Genomic DNA, 18,411 nt, shown 5'->3' on the forward strand with positions numbered 1-18,411 from the left:
TCACACACCTCTCCCTCAGGAGTCTGTATTCACTGTGAGGTTTTTCAGATGCCTCTAGTCAGATGGTCAGTAAGTGGGTACCCATGAACTAAATAATCTCTAGATCCCTCCCAACTAAATTAGTTTATCATCTACCAGAGAAAAAGAGATATTTTAGCTTTAAACTGAAACTCACTTTAAGTATCTTTTTGTGATTTGAAAATAATAAATTAAAACAGATTAATAGCCTTGCTACTTGACCTTTTATGTCCTGCTTGCGCAATAGGCATTTACAATTTGTTACATTGCCTTCTTGAGAAAGCGCATGTGTCAAAGAACATTTTGAGAAGGCAATGGGATGTGCAGACCTGTCTCCTTGCATTTGTGTTGGTGAGGAAATCATTATCACAGGAGGAGGCTTTTCCTCTCAGTTGCTACCAACTGCTGCGCTTCAAATATGCAAATTGTCTGGTAGCTTTTGGAGCATCCCCAGACTTTGAGAAATACGTGAGCACTGCAGCACTGCATAGCAGCATTGTCCCAACTGCTTCAGTGCTCATATAACAATATGATAGAAAGCCACCTTGTATTCAGTGTATTGTATTCAGCGTAAGGTGTGCAGCTGTCTCCAAGACAACTGCAAGAGAAGATGAACATTTGTGCCAATGTCCAGTGATGTGTAGTCCATAAGAACTCAAGGTGAGAAATGTGCCAAACATCTGAGAGACTTCAAAAACTTAGCAACCACCATCATATTACCTGCACGTTATCCCTTCCTATCAATCTGCTATCAGATCTGTCATTCAGGGAACTGCTTGCTTAAAAAAAAAACAACACAGCTTGACAAAGGAAGCACTGCCTGGAGACTACTGAGCAGAAACCTTGTGTAGATCCATGGAAGCAGAAGGAAGGATTTATCCTTGTGAAAATCCAGAGTAGCTGACACCATAAACTCAATCTTCAACTACCTTCATCCCAGTTTTGTTGGCTTTTTAGAATAGAAGGGCTAGAAATAGAGAAAAATGCTGCATGTCCGAACTAGTGTAATTGCTGACTCCTTTATGTAATGTAACATTAACTACTATAAAAGAGGTATCATTGAAAAGAATTTAATAGATTGAAACAGAGTAAAAATTCTTGAATTCAGAGCCATCCCCAGAACTCCATGAAATCCATACACTGTGCCTGTGTGCCCTGAGCTCATAGTCTGAATAGCTTGCTCAGATATCATGGGGATAAATGCTTTGTTCCAAAATACATCACTGTGGTTTCATAAATAAATTCTCTCCATTTCAAATTACAATGACAAATAGTTTTCCTTCTGGTAGAAAAATATGTTCAGTAATCACCTGCCTCTTTCTAGGCAAGCTGTTTTTCCAGCAAGATACAGCAACAAAGGCAAAAAGTCATCTTTGGGGAATTCATTGAGGAAAGCCAGCATGTTTGAAGGAGACAGGCTTGTGATTGTAACTTGGTGCCTGCAATCTGAGGCCGTGTTTTCCCTAGGCTCACTTTTCCCATGAAATGCCTTGAATTTGAACTCAAGAATCCTGTTTGCAAGGAATTATCATTTCAACATCTAGCGTCCAGTCATTTGAAATGTAGCAGTTTGCAGTCAGGCAGAATGTTCAACATTGCTGAAGGACTTTCATGGAGAAAAAAAAAAAAAAAAAAAGTGGAATTACAGTCAGACAAAAGGGAAGGCAATGTTAATGCATTGCCTGCAATATACATTGCAGGAAGTAAAAGAAAGCTCACATTGGGAGATATCAGCTCATAACTCACGCCTGAAGTCTTGCTTGTGGAGTACAGAGACAGGAAGAGTTCCTAGTGCCCCAAGAAACACAGATAGTGCACTTAAAAATGTGCAGCACGTACAACAGCTGTGCATATAGATTGTTATAATAGTAAATTAAATAGTAAAGTAGTAAATCTTGGAAATGATCACTCCAGCTGGAGCTGGATTGAGATGGTAATCTTCTCAGATGCCCAGGACAAAAACAGGATCAAAGGAAGGAGGGGAAGAAAGGAGGGACAGAAAGAAGGGGAAGGGAATACAGACTGGCACTCTAGCTCAGCTCTTTGGAAACATATTCGTTCTTTGTTTGCTATACCGTAAGGGTCAAAAGTTTATTGAAAAATAAAGCTATCCTGGAGTTCCTAAGCATGCACTCATATGACAGTCCAGAAGTCTATCCAAGGACTATCTCGCAGTGGAGGATGTGGTAAGCCCAGCATGAATGACCTGTTGAACTTCGGGTGTTTCAGAAAGCTTTTGAGTGTACTTATTTTTGTATGTTTGCTGGTAGAAAGACTGGAAAAAAAAGTCTTTGCTCTGAGGAGGGAAAGTTTTTCTTCTTTTACTTTTCAGCCTGGAGATGCAATCTACCCAAGAGATGAAAATGGAAAATTTATCTACCACGAGACAAATTTATGTGCCACTTGGGAGGTAAGCAAACACAATATCCATATAAGCTTAAAAAAAAACAACCACCCACCAAAAAAAAAACAACAGATCCTCATTCTCAGTTTTACTTGTGGCCTTCATAAGCAGAGCTGAGACATACTGACAGAGCAAATGGATCAAATTCTACTAGATTCGTGGATAAATTCAACTCCTGTTTCTTGAGACATTGCTTCTTGCCATCACTTCATTATTTTTATAACAGAACTGTACCCCTTCTTTCAGCAAGCGCATATTTGCTAGTTGATATACCTGTAGGATCCCCCCCCACACACCATTTCCTCTCTTTTTTATCAGACCCTGAACAGCAGCAGAAAGTTGAAGCCCTGAAGGAGCAAGTGACTGGATCTTCCTCAGAAAAGGAAATGTTTTTCCTTCAACATAAACCAGATTTTTTCCCCTAAAGCTCATCATTTAAAAATAATAATAGTAATAATAATATTCATTTTAAAAGTTGCCATCAAAACAAGTTCACTCCCCTGTAAATTTAGTTTTAGGATGAGAATGTAAGAGTATTCTGCTAAAGGAGCCTGCAGGAAAACAGCATTTCCCCAGAAGACTGCAACCTAAAATTGTTTGTGATGTGTGTTAGTTAAGATGTCACACACCTCCTTAAGCCTACAGCCATTTAATCTCAGGGGAGGCAGAAAGTGAGATCGGTGATTTTCTCACATTCCCACCTTTTGAAGCCTTAAATAACCTTTAATTCATAGCCAAAGATGTTCAGCATTTCTTCCACATCAAGTGAGCTGCAAAAGCATTGCTAATTCGGCACAGTTCACACCAAGAGAGTCACCACAGGCTGTTCCACATTCCACTTCAGCCTGCACTGTCTAGAACTGGATAGTCACATCCCAGTTAAGCTCCACTCGTGATCTAGAAGATGAAGATAGAGAATGGATGAAATCCTGAGCAAAAGTTCAGAGTAGAAGAGAGCCTGGGACCTTTTCTGGCAGCAAAGGCATCCAGTCAGAATCTCATGGGGCTCAGGGCTCCCATATTAGCTGTTTATTTCCCCATCTGGAGCTGATGATTTCCCTTTTTCACAACTAGTTGTGCAAAACAGTAGCTGTCTGAACACTTCAAGCTGGCACTTTATTGTAAAGGATATACCACAGAAGGTCTCTCTTTTCAGCCAAAAGGCTGAGGGAAGAATAGGTACTGGTGACTGCTTAAAAAAGAGAGCAACAATCAAAATAAACCTGGCTAAACTCAATCCACATAATTTCGCTCTTTCAGCATGTTGCCAGCAAGAAAAAAAAAAATGTCTCCATATGACTGTATTTGCCGACTTGTCACTGAGTGATATAAAACATATGGGGCCAACTAGAGGTCGTCAAATACCTGGTGCCTCTTACCTCCCAGCTTTCAGCTCCTGTGAGACAGAAAAGTATAACAAAGCCTGCAGGAGGGGCAACCAGCTCCACAGCTAGGTCTGTGCTGCACCAGCCTTCATGATGATAGGACTGCTAGCTCTGCTACTGCAGGAGTTGTCCACACTTTCAAGAATGGGCTGGCTTCTACCCCTCCAAAATGCACACTTCAAGGAATCAAGCCAGCATTTGAGACTCCACTAATCTTTGCTGTCTTTGCAGGCTATGGAAGCATGTAAAGACGCAGGCTTGGCAAAGTCTATTGGAGTATCCAATTTCAACCGCAGGCAGCTGGAGATGATCCTGAACAAGCCAGGACTTAAGCACAAGCCTGTCAGCAACCAGGTATGACCTTAAGCCAAGGACAGTGCCTGGGCAGTGGGACCACAGCAGTAGGGAAGACAGAGGCAACACAAAGCCTATGCAGTAGGGTGATGCTTTGCCATAGCTGCTGCCCTCTATATAGTCACGCTTACTGGCTTGAAAATATTACTCATCCTATCTAAGCTCAAGTCAAAACTTGAAGGTACTAGAATAACCACTCTTCTCAGTTTCTGTCTCAGGACTATAAAATTCATGCTTCTGTGTCAAGCTGCATGGCCAGGTTAAGTCTCTGCCACGTTCCTTACTTTGCATCCAAAAAGTTCCCAAGACAAACCATTTGGGGATAACTAGTCCTCACTGAAACCACGTTTACTTCAGCTGATGATAAACCTAAACAACCCTACATTTCAGAGACCCTGGGTCACTCTAAACTTGTTTAACAGCCATTAGATGTAATTCCTTTCTCTCTTCTGCCTTTCCTGTAAGAGTTTCAGTAAAAGCTGGAGAAAAACATGAACTAAAAGGGGAAAAAATAATAAAGCAACCAACTGGAGCTGAATAAGCCTATGAAGATGACAGGTGACATCCAAGTTAATCACAGTAGTAGGGCTCTGAGCTGGAGAGATGTGGCAGTGACCTATCCAAATGCTCAATACCTTTGAAAGGCATTTGGCAGCTCACTGTATTTTCTAGAAGTCACTGGGAAACTTTTCAGACTCATCTGGCACAGATGAGCATCCACATTAGCAATATCAGAGAAGAGGTCAGAGACCAGCTGGGACCAACTTCCTATCCCCAGTGTGTGGTCTGGAGGGTCTGAATTGGCACAGGGGAAGACAGACTGAAAGAGGAGGAAACTCCAGTACCCTTCATTGGTACTAACATTCCCAGTGGCTGCAAAATGCAGTTGCTGCTCATTGAGTGCCCCTAGGACTGCACTGAGCATTTCTACTGCTTCACAGGCTCAAGAAAAACTAGGCAAAATATTAAGCTCAGATTAAGGATAGGCAGACAGAAAGCATAGATGTGCCAGCCATCTCCAGACTGCTTTCAAACACAGGTTTCTCTGTCTCCTTGTAGATATCCCTTTCCCAGAGTGTGAGAGCACATTCAGAAAATCCCTTCCTGTAAAGAAATTAGGGACAATATTCGCAGTATCAGAGGGCAGAGCTTGTAATGAGATCGTACCCACTATGGAAATCTCTCACCTTTTGCTCACTTCTCTATACAGGACAGCTTCTGCCAACACTTACCCTAAAAATGGCATCACATTTAGTCATGCTGAAAAGATAGAGAACCAGTGATCTGACCTATATGAGATTGGTTGCCTTCTCAGCCTAGTCAGTCTCCCTCACCTCCACCTCCTCACTAAGTGCCACCTTTCCACTGAGACCAATACAAATGCCCTATAGACAAATTATAATCATAGATAATGATCTGCTGCCCACCAGAAAAAAAGAAAATAAAATAAAAATTAAAAAAAAATCCATTACCCAGCAGTAGACCATTAGAATTCTAATCAAATTTCCATATTAATTAACTTACATATATACTTTCCTGAAAGCCAAGAAGTCATCTTTAATCTGCAGTACTTACAAATACTGCGATATCATCTGCTTTCATATCTGGTCTTACTGATTAAACATTCTTTCTATGTTACTTTTGTAGGTTGAATGCCATCCCTATTTCACCCAACCCAAACTCCTAGAATTTTGCAGGCAACACGACATTGTTATTGTTGGGTACAGTCCATTGGGAACATCAAGGGATGAAACATGGTAAGCGCCCATCTTACTCTCCAATAGCAGGGCCATCGTCCTGGAAAAAAATAATAAGTCTCCACTGATGGATCTGTGCGAAATGCCTTTTCAGAGTAGTTCTGAACTTGAGTATCTAAATATTATAGTTGTGAATGTAAACTTGTAACATTCCTGATGCATGTTGTCATCAAAAGTGCCAGGTGCCTATATGGGAGGTCTCCTTAGGACTCCTCTGCAGAAAGAGACTATGGAAGTCCCTACTGAGGTAGCAGAAAATAAATCTATGTTAGGAAATGACATAGGAAGTTTCCTTTGAGAGTCAAATCTTCTCTTCCATCCTTCACAGTACTGTCCAAAGGTGCAATGTTCTGCCCATGAATGAGTAGATGCCTGTATGTTTTAACACAGAAAAAATAAAGAGGCTATGTTTTTCCTCAATTCTCTTCCAGGGTAAATGTATCCTCCCCTCCTTTACTGGAAGATCCTGTGCTGAATGCCATTGGCAAAAAGTACAATAAGACAGCTGCACAGGTTGCATTGCGTTTCAGCATCCAGCGAGGAGTGGTGGTCATCCCAAAAAGCTTCAATCCAAAACGCATCAGAGAGAATTTTCAGGTAAATTCTCACTCTAATGGTACAGAAAAGAATCCATTTACTCCGACTTAGAATAGAAACAGATGGGAAAACTGCCTTTCGTATGGGCTATTTTGTGGCTATAGACACAAATCTTGACCAGTGTCAGTTTGATTCTTTTTGACACCATCAATTAATAGCACTGTAGTATGACAATAACAGAGCAGAACAGAGAAAGAATTCTAGTTCTCACTACTGCACTGATCAGCACAAGTGAAACAAAGTCACTTGGTAGATCCGTAGCCTAAGAATGGCTGACTGGAGGTATTCAGCAATCACTGACCTGTTCTGACTCATATTCAGCTATGGAGCGGTATTACTGGGAAAGGAAAGGTGCTGTATATGGGCATGCCAAAAAGGCTTATAACCAAACTACCTGAAAACAAATGGCTTGACCACTCCATCCACTCCAAATAAGTGGAAGTATTTTTTCCTGTGTCCCTTGCAGCACTCTACCCACACTGTTATCCACTTTCTCTGGCAACTTATTCCATTCAAAGCTAACATCCCAGTACATGCCAGACCAGATCTCTCTTCTTGGAAAAGTGAATAAGTTCAGTCACATTTGATTACACATATCCTCAAGATGTCCATACAAATTCAAGCAGGTATGGATTTGGGAAGAAGAAAGGGGAGGACTTTTTCTGGACTTCTGAAATCTGGAACATATTAACTTTACCTGTGACAAGAAATTCTAACTTATTCTCAACACTTTCTTCCAATAGATCTTTGACTTCTCTCTCACCGAGAAAGAGATGAAAGAAATTGAAGCCCTGAACAAAAATGTTCGTTACGTGGAACTTTTAATGTAAGTCCAGGATGAGTCCTGAGTTCTCACCAGACACTATTAATCTGAATATACCTCAGACCATTCACAAAAATAAGCTTGCAACACTTGCTGAAAGTTCAAATTTCAAATGCCCACCCAGAGGATGATGTCTGTTTCTGGCTATTCCATCTCTACAATTCCTTACTCACTATGTGTTGAGATAGCTATCTCAGCCAGTCACAAGCTGTAGTATTGACCTTGTTTAACCAGCAGCGTGAATACCAGCTCTTATATTCAAATAGGAGTACTTTCTTGTCTTTCCACTCTTTCCCAGCTTTTTCCAGCTTAGCAAGCATTCAAGTGTGCAAGTATTACTGCTTATGAATTGTAGCCATACTGTTTCCAGAGACAATTTATCCTAAAATGATGCACAGAAGAATAATTAAGAGCAATACTATAAACAATAAAAATATGCAGTAGAGAGATAGTTTAAGAAGAGATCTGCTCCTTCTCCCTTAGTAGCTTCCCAGTATATCTTTGGCCTTCTTGGCCACAAGACCACACTATTGGCTCATGGTCAACCTGCTGTCAATCATGATAGCCAGGTCATTCTCCACAGAGATCCTTTCAAGCAGATCAGTCCCAACTCATACTGATGCAGATCATTATTGCTCCCCAGGTGTAGGATTGTAAAATTGCCCTTTTGGAACTTCACAAGGATCCTCTGCCCAACTCTCCAACTTGTCCAGGTCTTGCTGAATGGCACACAGCCTTCTGGTGTGTCAACCACTACTCCCAGCTTCATATCATCAGCAAGCCTTCTGAGTTAGCATTCTATCCCTTTATCGAGGTCTTTGATGAAGATGTTAAACAAGATAGAACCCAGTACTGAACTCTGGGGAACACTGCTAGCCATAGGTCTCCAACTAAACTCTGCATCACTGAACACTAACCTCTAAGCTCTGCCAGTCAGCCAGTTTTCAGTCCCGTCTCACTGTTCACTCATCTATCCCATATTTCCTAAGCTTAACTCGGGATGCTATGGGAGACAGAGTCAAAAGTTTTGTTAAAGTCAAGGTACACAACATCCATTGCTCTCCCCTCATCTACCCAACTGGTCACAGTGTCACAGAAGGCTAACAGATCAGTCAAGTGTGATTTCCCCTTGGCAAATACATGTTAACTACTACTCTTAACCTTTTTTAATTCCACTTGCTTGGAGGTGACATCCAGAATAAGTTGTTCTATCACCTTCCCAAGGACAGAGGTGAGGCTGACTCTCCTGTAGTTTCCCAGCTCTTCCTTCTTGCCCTTTCTGAAAACTGAAGTGACCTTGACTTTCCTCCAGTCTTCAGGCACCTCTTCTGTTCTCATGTTGAGTTCTATCCACTTGTACAAAAAGGAGAAAGTCACGAAGCTTGTTCAACTGCTAGACCACTTCTTAATTCATTTCTTGCTGCTTATGGTCTAAATCTTAAAATCACAAAGTAGTTTATCAGGTTGCACTGCCCTAGAAGGCTCAGGCTGACCAAAATCTCTCTTGGAGAAAAAGGCTATTTGCTTTACCTTGAGCTTAAGAGTATCTACAATTTAAGACCAAAATATGCTTTCCCCTTTTTAGGGCACTCAGTGTGTAGCCAATTGCTGAAGGGATTCATGTCCATGTATTTCTCTCGTTACCTTGAGTCATATACACCTTGCTAAACTGTAGTGTGCTCAAGCACTAATAATAATGAAAAGCAGGACAGCAGCATCAGTAGCTCTCTAGAATGTCAACTGTTGCTCAAAAGATAAGGGAAATGTTGCAAAGGAACAAATAAACCACTTACCATGATAAACATGACAGGAAATGTCAACTAAGCTAAAAGCATCATAATAGAGTTCATATTTCACATTTAAGCTCTGCAATGTGCTCTGAAGCTTTAGTATCAGAAAAATTAACCTTCCATTAATTAGCAGCACTTAGTTCCAAGAAGCTTCTCACAAATGGCCTAGCAAATTCTTAAGTGAGTTTTGGTATTGAAAATTGTTTGGTTTTACAAGGCCAGGTTAAGATAGAACATCATTTAACTTTTGTAAGTGAGAATATACATTAAAAGTAGCCCTGGTTCAGAAAAAGCCTTTTCCAGAAACAAAATTAGAGGAGGTAAATGCCAATGGGAAGAGAACTTTCAAGGTCACCAATCCAAAGCTAACAAATGAGATGTTTTGATTTATTAGAATAAATTTGGTCACAGGAGGCTACTGAGGACAAGGAAAGCAGCATGTATGGAATAGACACTGGCAACTCTCTTTTTCAAAGAAGTGGCATGTAGTCTGGCCTCAAATTTAAAAAATAACTTATTAGAAAAGTAACTTTGCTCTGTATGGAGCAATTAAACCTCTATCTGCCCACTAGCACTAAAGCATCTGGAATTGATAGTACAACAGATGGCTTGCAAGCCTAGACAGATGCCTTATTTTATCCAGAAATAGGTATTTGAGAAGATCGAACTACCATATAGAAAAATTTCTGGTTAGCCAGCATTGTGGAGAGTCTTCCACTGTTGCAATGCAAACCCCAGCAAATGGAAAAAATACAACTTTCCTGTGTCTCCGCCAGTTATCAGCTACCGTGTTCAAATCTTTTGTTCTGATGGTGTGGTAAGCCCATTGGAACAGGATACCACACTAACTGGAGTGACCTGCAAGTTAGGCATCTGAGCAGAAAAAGAAAAAATGGAGGTAAGAGTAGCCCAGGAAATCTTAGTCTGAAATGGTTTCTTCCCTTGAGAAATTTAGGAGTATTGTTTTGGTAAGTTTTACATTATCTGGCAAATTTCTTTTGTCCTCCCAGTCTATGCTATGGACATTCTTCCTTACCAGTTATTCCAAGCTATCTTCTCTCCTTTGAGTGAATCATTTTGGTACACAAGAGGACTCTGGTCTTTGAATACATCTGACCTGAGTAGAAAGCATGCTCCATGGATGGAAACTAGATATAACAGTGGTGGCTGAGAGACTGTCAAATTATGCTGAAACCAAAACATGACACAGTGGTTTTTATGAGCCATCTCAATCTGTTAATGTGTAAACAATTCATCTTGGCTGAGTATCAGAATGAAATGTTTTGACACAACCAATTCAAAATGCTTGATGTCTTCCAGTCAGTTAACTTCAATATTGTGAAATGTATCCTTCCCAAATTGGAACGATTCACATATGGGATAAATGCCAGTATTTGTTGTGCTCTGTTGTAAGACAAGGCAACCAGCTGCCATGGTGCACCTGAGAGAGTTTGTCAGAAACTCTAGATTTTGCTAGTGGAAAATATTTGTCAACCCAGGACTTGTGGTTTAGCACCATCTTCTAAAATAAATAAAAATAAAAAACATTGAAACCCAAACTTCCTCACTCAACTGCCTCTCTCATAAGTTGGCCATTAACAGACAGACAGTGTTATTTTTCATCTGCAGTTTACCCTCAGAACTTACCTTCTACAATGTTCTTGGACCATGCATCTTCCTTGAGTATGCAGCATTTAAGATGGAGTCTGAAGTGCCTCTACCATCGCTACATGCAGCCATGACTATGCCTTTCTTTCCTGAAAGGAGTAATCCCAAAGCTTCTTTGTATACTCCGTTACTGGTGCTATTAATCTGGCAGTGCAACTGCACCTCTGCTGAACTAGTGAGTTTTGAGGAACAGCGGCAGCCAGACTTAGTCTGGATATGGCAGCCACTTGAAGAAACGGCCAACTAGACCTAGACCTGAAATGTTACCTATAGACCTCTTTCGCTATCCTCTCCTTAAATGCACAGGTGTACTCTGTCTGTTCTGCAGGGAAGATTATTCAGGGCAGGTGGTATCAGAATCGGCAGAACAGTCTTCCTCTAAGCCTTCCCCTCTTTAGGGAAGAATTTTGCTAGGTACAGTATGAATACATCAGTGATGTGATATCCCAGGAGGCTCACTTATTCAATATGATCTCTCCACAGGTGGCGTGACCATCCAGAATATCCCTTCAATGATGAATACTGAAAATGGAGCGTCCAGGCAGGTTCTTAATCCAACATCAGACTTGGCTAAAAGAGACCCAATGTTTGGTGCTTCCTTTTTCCCGGAGACTGTTCAAATCAGCATTAAAACTATGAATTCTACCTCTTGTTGTCTTATCAGTTGGTTATTTATGTTGAACAGCAGATCTGTGTAAGCTGGCAAGTCTAGTTTTTTAGCCTAGTAGGCTTCAACATCATGAACACTGAATTTGCAAGGCTGACAATAAATAAAAATGAACATCTTCGAAGATGAAACTTATTCATTCAAGCCAAACAGTCTTCATTCAAGGGCACACTTTCCATCAAATCTGAATCAAGAATTTCTGCTTTAGTAGGTATAAAGCAGCGTCACATTGTTTCACAGCTCAAAAGAAAGTTAGAAGCAGGGAGCGAATAGAATTTCAAGTTTCTGTACATGTAAATTTAAGTATCCGTCAATACATGGAGTGAAGCGGTGGCGCACGGTGGAAGAACTGCCGCTTGCAACACCGAAGGCCCGGGTCCGAATCCTCCCTGTGGTGCAAGTGGTAGAAGTGCCGTGCTGCTACACAGAGGACTCGAATCCTGGGGGTTGGACTCGATCTCTAAGGTTCCTTCCAACTCTCACGATACTATGATACTATGATTACCCTGACCAGACTATTTGCTGATACCCCATTCAACTAGTTCAGACCAAACACATAAGCATGTTCATTTCCCTTCTACCTCAGCTGAGGATCCTCAGTGAGTCACAGACCAGCCTGGCTCCACATTTGAGCTGCTATGCAAGGGTGGTATTGCATAGCATGCTGCAAATGCATCTCATAGCCATCCTGGACCAGCACTTTCGTAAATACTTTGCAAGAGCCTTGTCTCCTTAAGATAACAGTTCCAGGACCTTCTTTCTTGTTCCATAAGCTGTGATTCACAAAAGAAAACTCCTACTTTGGAGTTCTTGCAGTCTTTTAGCTTCTGTGCAAGAAAATTCTGAATTTGTAAGCTAAGTTTTTAAATTAGGAGAATTTTGTCTTTGTTAAATACCACCTTTGACCATGTTTTGAGATCAGAAAATGAACAGGTCCAGGAAAGAGGTAGAGATAGAAGGAACTAGGCTGAAGCCTAGACGTTTCCTTCTATCTTGTCCTCAGCAGTCTGTAACACATGGACAAAAGCATGGACACCAGCATGACAACGACTAACTCCTTACAGCACAATATTTTCCTTTGGAACAGCTGTTTGCTACAGTAATTCCCAGAAAGAACAGGCAGCTCTTCCAAATGGATCTGGTGCCAGGCCAGCCCAACAATCTCAGTGGTTGCCTCTAGAGAAGCCAGATCCCTCATAGGGTCATATAGCCTTTACATATCATTTACAGATCCATTTATAAAGCTGTGACAGCAAAGGCATATTCTCTATGCTTCAGGTTATCCAAGGGCAATTCCCATTTTATTCCATTGCCTACTTGGACCACATAGGATAGACCTGAGGAGGAGAAGGAACAGATACATTCAGTCTTCTGGTGTCACATCATACCCAAGGTCAGGTGGAGCTCTATGGGCAGAACCACCATCACAGCCCAACTTTGCCACTCACAAGAGGTGAGGGCCTGGTCAAAATCCAAGCAAAAAATGTAGAGTGCCAAAGGGGGGGCAGAGTGGGGGGAAACAGGAAAACAGTAACCACCATACCTAACATTATTCCAGTTACTTCATAAGCACAAACTGTAAATAGAACTATCAGGGCTCAGCTACTGAACAGTAGCACTGTAAAAACTTTTGCACTGTAACTTGACCAGGTGCAGGTCTCTGGCCACAGCCAACATTCAGGCCTTGGCAAAGGTCGTTTTGTACACTGCAAATGTCAGCTAATGCCCAGCTTAAATGTTCATACTGGCTTCTTCTCAGCTATCTGCCCTTCCAGACATCCTCTCCCAAAAGTTAAGCACAGCCCTGGGTTCTAATAGAGCTCCTTCACAAAACCTAGTAAATGTGAGTAAAGACAATGGTACACTGAAGTGTTTTTAACAGGAAACACTCTACAATGAAGCCCTCAATCCAGACTGAGTGAACAGGCAGGATGAAGTATGAGAGCTTGTCTGGCCCAAGCAGTGCCAGCACATCCCTTTCCCCACTGCTTCCCCCGTCATTATTTTAATAAGGCTCTCCTCTGCATTGTCTAGTTTGAATCCAATGACAAATATTCAGCTTCTTCCCAGGGGCACACACTCCCATAGTCATTTCCATCAGTTATGAAACTGCCTCTGACGCCTAGCCTAGTTTTTCCCTTCACTTTGCTCAGTTTCAGACCATTGCTTCCCATTGTTCTCCATCTTACTCTACAAATAAAAGGCTCAAAGGAGGGAAAATAAACAAGCAGATGGGGGCTTGGGAAACACATTCCACCAGCCACTACACAAAGAGAGAAGGGGGAGAAAAAGAGAAGAGACAGACCTAGGCCCCAGCCCCACATCCAATCTGCTTCCATCTGGCAAACTGAGGTATACTGAGAGCATTGTTTGGTGTGAACCACATCAGTCAGTGCTGCCCACTGCCCGGCTCCAACCAGAAAGCCAAGCACAGGGGGCTCCAGCTGCTGCTACTCTAATAGTAATTGCACATGGCAAGTGCAGATCAAAAATTACACTGGGAAAACTCACTTGCCGTTCCCATAAGTAACCTGAGTAATTAGTGACTCTTCCTGTAGCTGCAAAGCGAAATGAAATCCAGGCCAAAGAAGACTAAAACAGCACATTCATCATAAAGCTAGAGGAAAGGCATGAAGGTGGAGAAGAAAGTGACATGTTGGAATAAGATTCAAAATGCTCATTTCACTTGTGACCTAAACAGAAAGCACATTTGCCTTTTAGAGTAAAGTAATCAGCACGCAGTTAGGTATTAGGGCAAGTTTTCTGTTAATTGATTCTCAGAAGTGCCATATTTCAGTCCTTCCCAACTTCCTACTCCCCTGGAGCAAAATCCCCAGCTTATAAAGGGCTCTGAGAGTCCAGAAACCAAAAGAGTACGTTTTAATTTTTCAGTGCCAGACAGACTCCTCAGGGAACCTTAAATCAACATGCATGAGCAATAGTTACAACAGGACAACACATTGCAAATAAAATGTAAAGCAGAACCAAATGGCAATAAAAATAAAAATAAAATTAAAAAGGCAAAGAAAGAGGTGGAAATGAAAACACACGTGTGTACACACATGCAGCACAGAAGGCACTACTCAAAGCTACTCAGTTTTTCTCTCTGTAGACTGTAAAACTACCTGGATGGCGTCCTCAGATCAGTCCAAATTCACTGGATATAGCAAAGGCAAAATGCTGCTTTGGGACAAATCTGCACTCGAATACAAATGATGTGAGAGCTCACAATCTAGAACAAGTTTCAGAGTAGCCTTGTACATAACAAAAAGGCATTTCTTCTACTGCAGGCTGTTTAGGACACTGAATAGGATTCTTCTAAAATTTAAGCATATGAAATGCAGGAGCCACTCTTCTGACTCAAGGCTCACACCAGTACAGGGAAAGAAAACAGAGGCCCCAGGCTCTTGATGCAAGAAAACCCATCCTTTTACATTTCCCCTGTTAAGTCCAACAAACGCAGTCCACTCAAGACAGGGTAGACTCTGGGGAAAGCTTACAGAGCACTTTGTCTCCAGAACTCTGCTTTGTTCTTCATTGACCCATACTCAAGAAACTTCAAAAAGGAAACTCCAACATTTGGAAAGGTTCTTCTAAGTCTCAGATCAGAAATTCATACTCCTAGTCAACAAGCCAGTGCTACCCCCTGGTCCCCTAGGAGGTACAGTCATCTCAAGATTCTATTTCTTATTTTGACCTAGTATTTAAAGCAAAGTAACACTGAATTTTTCCCCAGCAAACTAGAGCTCTCCACTTCAGAGACCATCAAGTTGCTTGGTTCATTCCCATGCTCAAGAATTGATCTGCTTAGCATGCAAGACTTGGAGGCAATAAAAGTGTTGTCAGAGCATGGCTGAAAGGCAGCAAGTGAGGGGAACGTCACAGCTCCATTCACTCAGCAGTTAAAGCACAGAAGTGATGCAGCAAGTCAGGTTTGTTATGGAGGCTTAAACCTACATGTCTCACCTCATTCAATTAATAAGCCATATAAACTTTTGGAAGGGATCTTTCTCCATCCACCACATCAAGCTTTTCAACTCTGAATAAGAAATTGATCAAGACAAAAACAGGAAGGACTCGGTAACTGATAAATATAAATGTGTTTTCTTGAGAAGAAGGAGATATGTACTGCAGTCCTCTCTCTACTCTCTCACTACTGACTAAGAAATATTCCCAGAGAAAAAGAATCAAGATTTCCTCTCTCCCTCCTCCGCTCCGCCTTGTACTATAGCTCATTCCTATGCTATGTAAGTTGTTCTCTTTGCTGTTTCTTTTGGACATGGCATCATTCATATTATCAAAGAGAATTCTGTGTACCGGAAAAGATGATGTACGTACCCCATTCATCACTATATGTGTAAACACGAATCTCAGTTCCCTGCATGCCTATAAGTTATTACCATAATGAAAGCAAACTCTATAGCTTGGAGTAGCCAAGCACTCCTTCCCAATAGGCTGCAGAGATATTACTGATCTGTCTGTATTAAGGCACTGATTTTCACCCACCAAATAAATATCTTTCACCGAAATGCTCCAGCACTCTTGTTAGCAGATGACCTTGTGTAATCAACCTTGTCTTCTTCAAACCTCATTCCTTGTGTGTTCTTTCCAGCCAAACACCTCCATGCTGACTCTTTGCTCTTTCCCAAGTTTATTTTGCAGTAGTTATATTTTGCCCAAATAACAAGTCTGGCCAAGCTTATTTGCCAAGGAAGACTCACCCTCACATGCAGTTGCTCCCTGCAAAGCTCTCTCAGCCACTTGTCTCCATCCTTCTGGTTTCTTCCCATCCTGTGAAGAGAAAGGCCTCAGTACAGTCCACCTCCAGGAAAAGGTCATTCCTCCAAACTATTTCCCAGCTCCATTAAAACATGGCAATTAAAAACAACATTGCATGTGAAGTATCTATTCCTTGTAGCTTTTGTCTTGGAAACACGGACATGCTGTTCTAGAAAATGAAAATTTCAAATTAAAACTTTTTTTTTTTTTTAATTTAATAGAAAGGAAGCATGACAACTAATGTTGTATGTCTCTCAGTCATTTTGACCCTGTGAAGGATTAACTTCATTCCATGTAAAGGCAAGACATATCCAACAGAATATAGCTTCTGGCAGAGCCAAAGCAAAAAAGGGGTAAAAAAACAGTGGTGGGGAAGCCAAGGAAGACAGCTGAGAGCTCCAGAGACTGGCCTTTTTAGGGTGGTAAGGAAAGAGGCACAATTCTCATTTTTCAAACTATATAATTGGGGATATAGATTCATTTCTCTATTTACAACTTGTATCATGGTACAGGAACGATGAACTATTTAGAGAAATCAAAGGGTATTAAGATCAGTCAAGATATGACTTTTTAACTATGCAGGGCCACTCTCTGGAATTCATGGCTACAAGCTGAATAAGGTTGTTGGAGTTTTAACTTAGCAGCTTGTATATAGGCCAGTGCATGATACCACTCTATCTGATACTGCTGAGACAGCTAGGCAGGAACGCTGTGGGAAAATGAGAACTTTTCCACCTCACTCTGCATGCTGCACATGGGATTAGGTGACTGAACTCTCTCTTGAGAATTTGCCTGGGTCCAAGCCCACAGGCTGCTTAGACTTAACGTTGCGCAGTCACATTCAATAAAAGAACATTTTTAAGAAGGTAAGACCAGGGCTCCAATAATACTAGAAAACAGATTTGGAGCTTTTTAGCCAGGAGGCAGAGGACACTTAGGACTGCAGAACCCACCCCTCTGCAGAGGCCTGCTGCTCATCACCATGAAGGAGGTGATGGGATGGGGTCTGCCAGCTTCTCCATACACCCTGAACATCTCCTCTGCCACAGACATGCACAGCACCTCTCAGGCACCCAGCAACAACAGGTATTGAGCACCCAGTAGCTCAAGACTTGCACAGCAGACCCAACCTGGCAGGGAATCTCAGAGGAGCTTAAACAATAAAACAGCGTACCCAAGTCCTCTGCATTAGCTCAGCATTAGCCAAAGCTTTACTGACTGTCCTCAAAGAGATTTTTTGTTTTCCAAAACCAATGGATATTTTTTACTACTGCACACTCCCAGCCCTTCCTCAGGAAACAGCTCAGCCTCCAGTCTTACCAGCCTATTCTCTGAGCAAGGAGCAGAAGTTCTCCTGCCTTCTCCCAGAATTGCTCAGCAGGTCCAAACCTCTGAGGCAGGCTTGCTTCACCAAGCACTTCCCTCCTTCCTCTTTCCATCTCTGTGCCCCAGCAAGCACAAAGTGCAAACATTTTACCTGAGGGAACAAGAAGGTGCAGTAAAGCCAGCAACCCACATCTCAGCAGCTTGAACTGGAACAAGGACAAGAAAAATACAGGAAAGCAAACAGGCCACCCAAGCCCTCACACGTGGGAGACCCAGAGGCTATAGGGAGCTTACATACTGCTAATTTAAGAAGTCACAGGTGCAGCTATACTCAGTTACCCTGACCTGAGAAAGGAAAGAGATAGAAAAAAGCCTCAAAGCAAATTCTGGGTTGGCTGGGGCTCAGGCTGTGAGGTAAACAAGTGAACACGGAAAGTAAAAGTCCATATACACTTTATTTTCTTTTAACTCATTCTCTTCTTTCCCCTATTCATGAAATTTATCGCAATTCTTTCTGGGTCACCAGTAGATATATCTGCCTTAGTCACCTGGCTGGGATATTCTCAAAAGGAACAATAAATGAATCACACCCTTTACAGGCATCACTATGAAATAAATTCTTCCCCCTAATTTCCACGTGCTACTCAAGAGAAGGAAGCTGAAGCAGAGTGCTTCAGCCATTGAGATTGTCCCAGGGTGGCCTTGCGGGAAACCAACTTTTGCATAGCTCTGCTATGGCTACTCTGGAGGAAGCTTGCTCCAAGTGGGCTGCATCAACCCCAGTGCTTGGCCAGGGCCCTGCATGTGCTCCTGTGGTTCCATGAGACAGCAAGGGAATCCATA

The 18,411-nt window shown here is 41.8% G+C and overlaps 1 protein-coding gene across 1 annotated transcript in view; it reads left to right on the forward strand.

Moving 5' to 3' along the window:
* Window positions 1-11,455, forward strand: part of AKR1D1 (aldo-keto reductase family 1 member D1) — a 33,962-nt gene extending 22,507 nt beyond the window's left edge. Inside the window, exons 4-9 of the mRNA XM_072338180.1 lie at window positions 2,351-2,428; window positions 4,039-4,161; window positions 5,809-5,918; window positions 6,350-6,515; window positions 7,259-7,341; window positions 11,280-11,455. Of these exons, the coding sequence (XP_072194281.1) occupies window positions 2,351-2,428; window positions 4,039-4,161; window positions 5,809-5,918; window positions 6,350-6,515; window positions 7,259-7,341; window positions 11,280-11,322 (603 nt within the window). The 3' untranslated portion in view covers window positions 11,323-11,455. The remainder of the gene's footprint in view (window positions 1-2,350; window positions 2,429-4,038; window positions 4,162-5,808; window positions 5,919-6,349; window positions 6,516-7,258; window positions 7,342-11,279) is intronic.
* Window positions 11,456-18,411: the final 6,956 nt, after the last annotated feature.

The sequence above is a fragment of the Excalfactoria chinensis genome, chromosome 1 (genome assembly GCF_039878825.1).
Source record: "Excalfactoria chinensis isolate bCotChi1 chromosome 1, bCotChi1.hap2, whole genome shotgun sequence".
NCBI lineage: Eukaryota > Metazoa > Chordata > Aves > Galliformes > Phasianidae > Excalfactoria > Excalfactoria chinensis.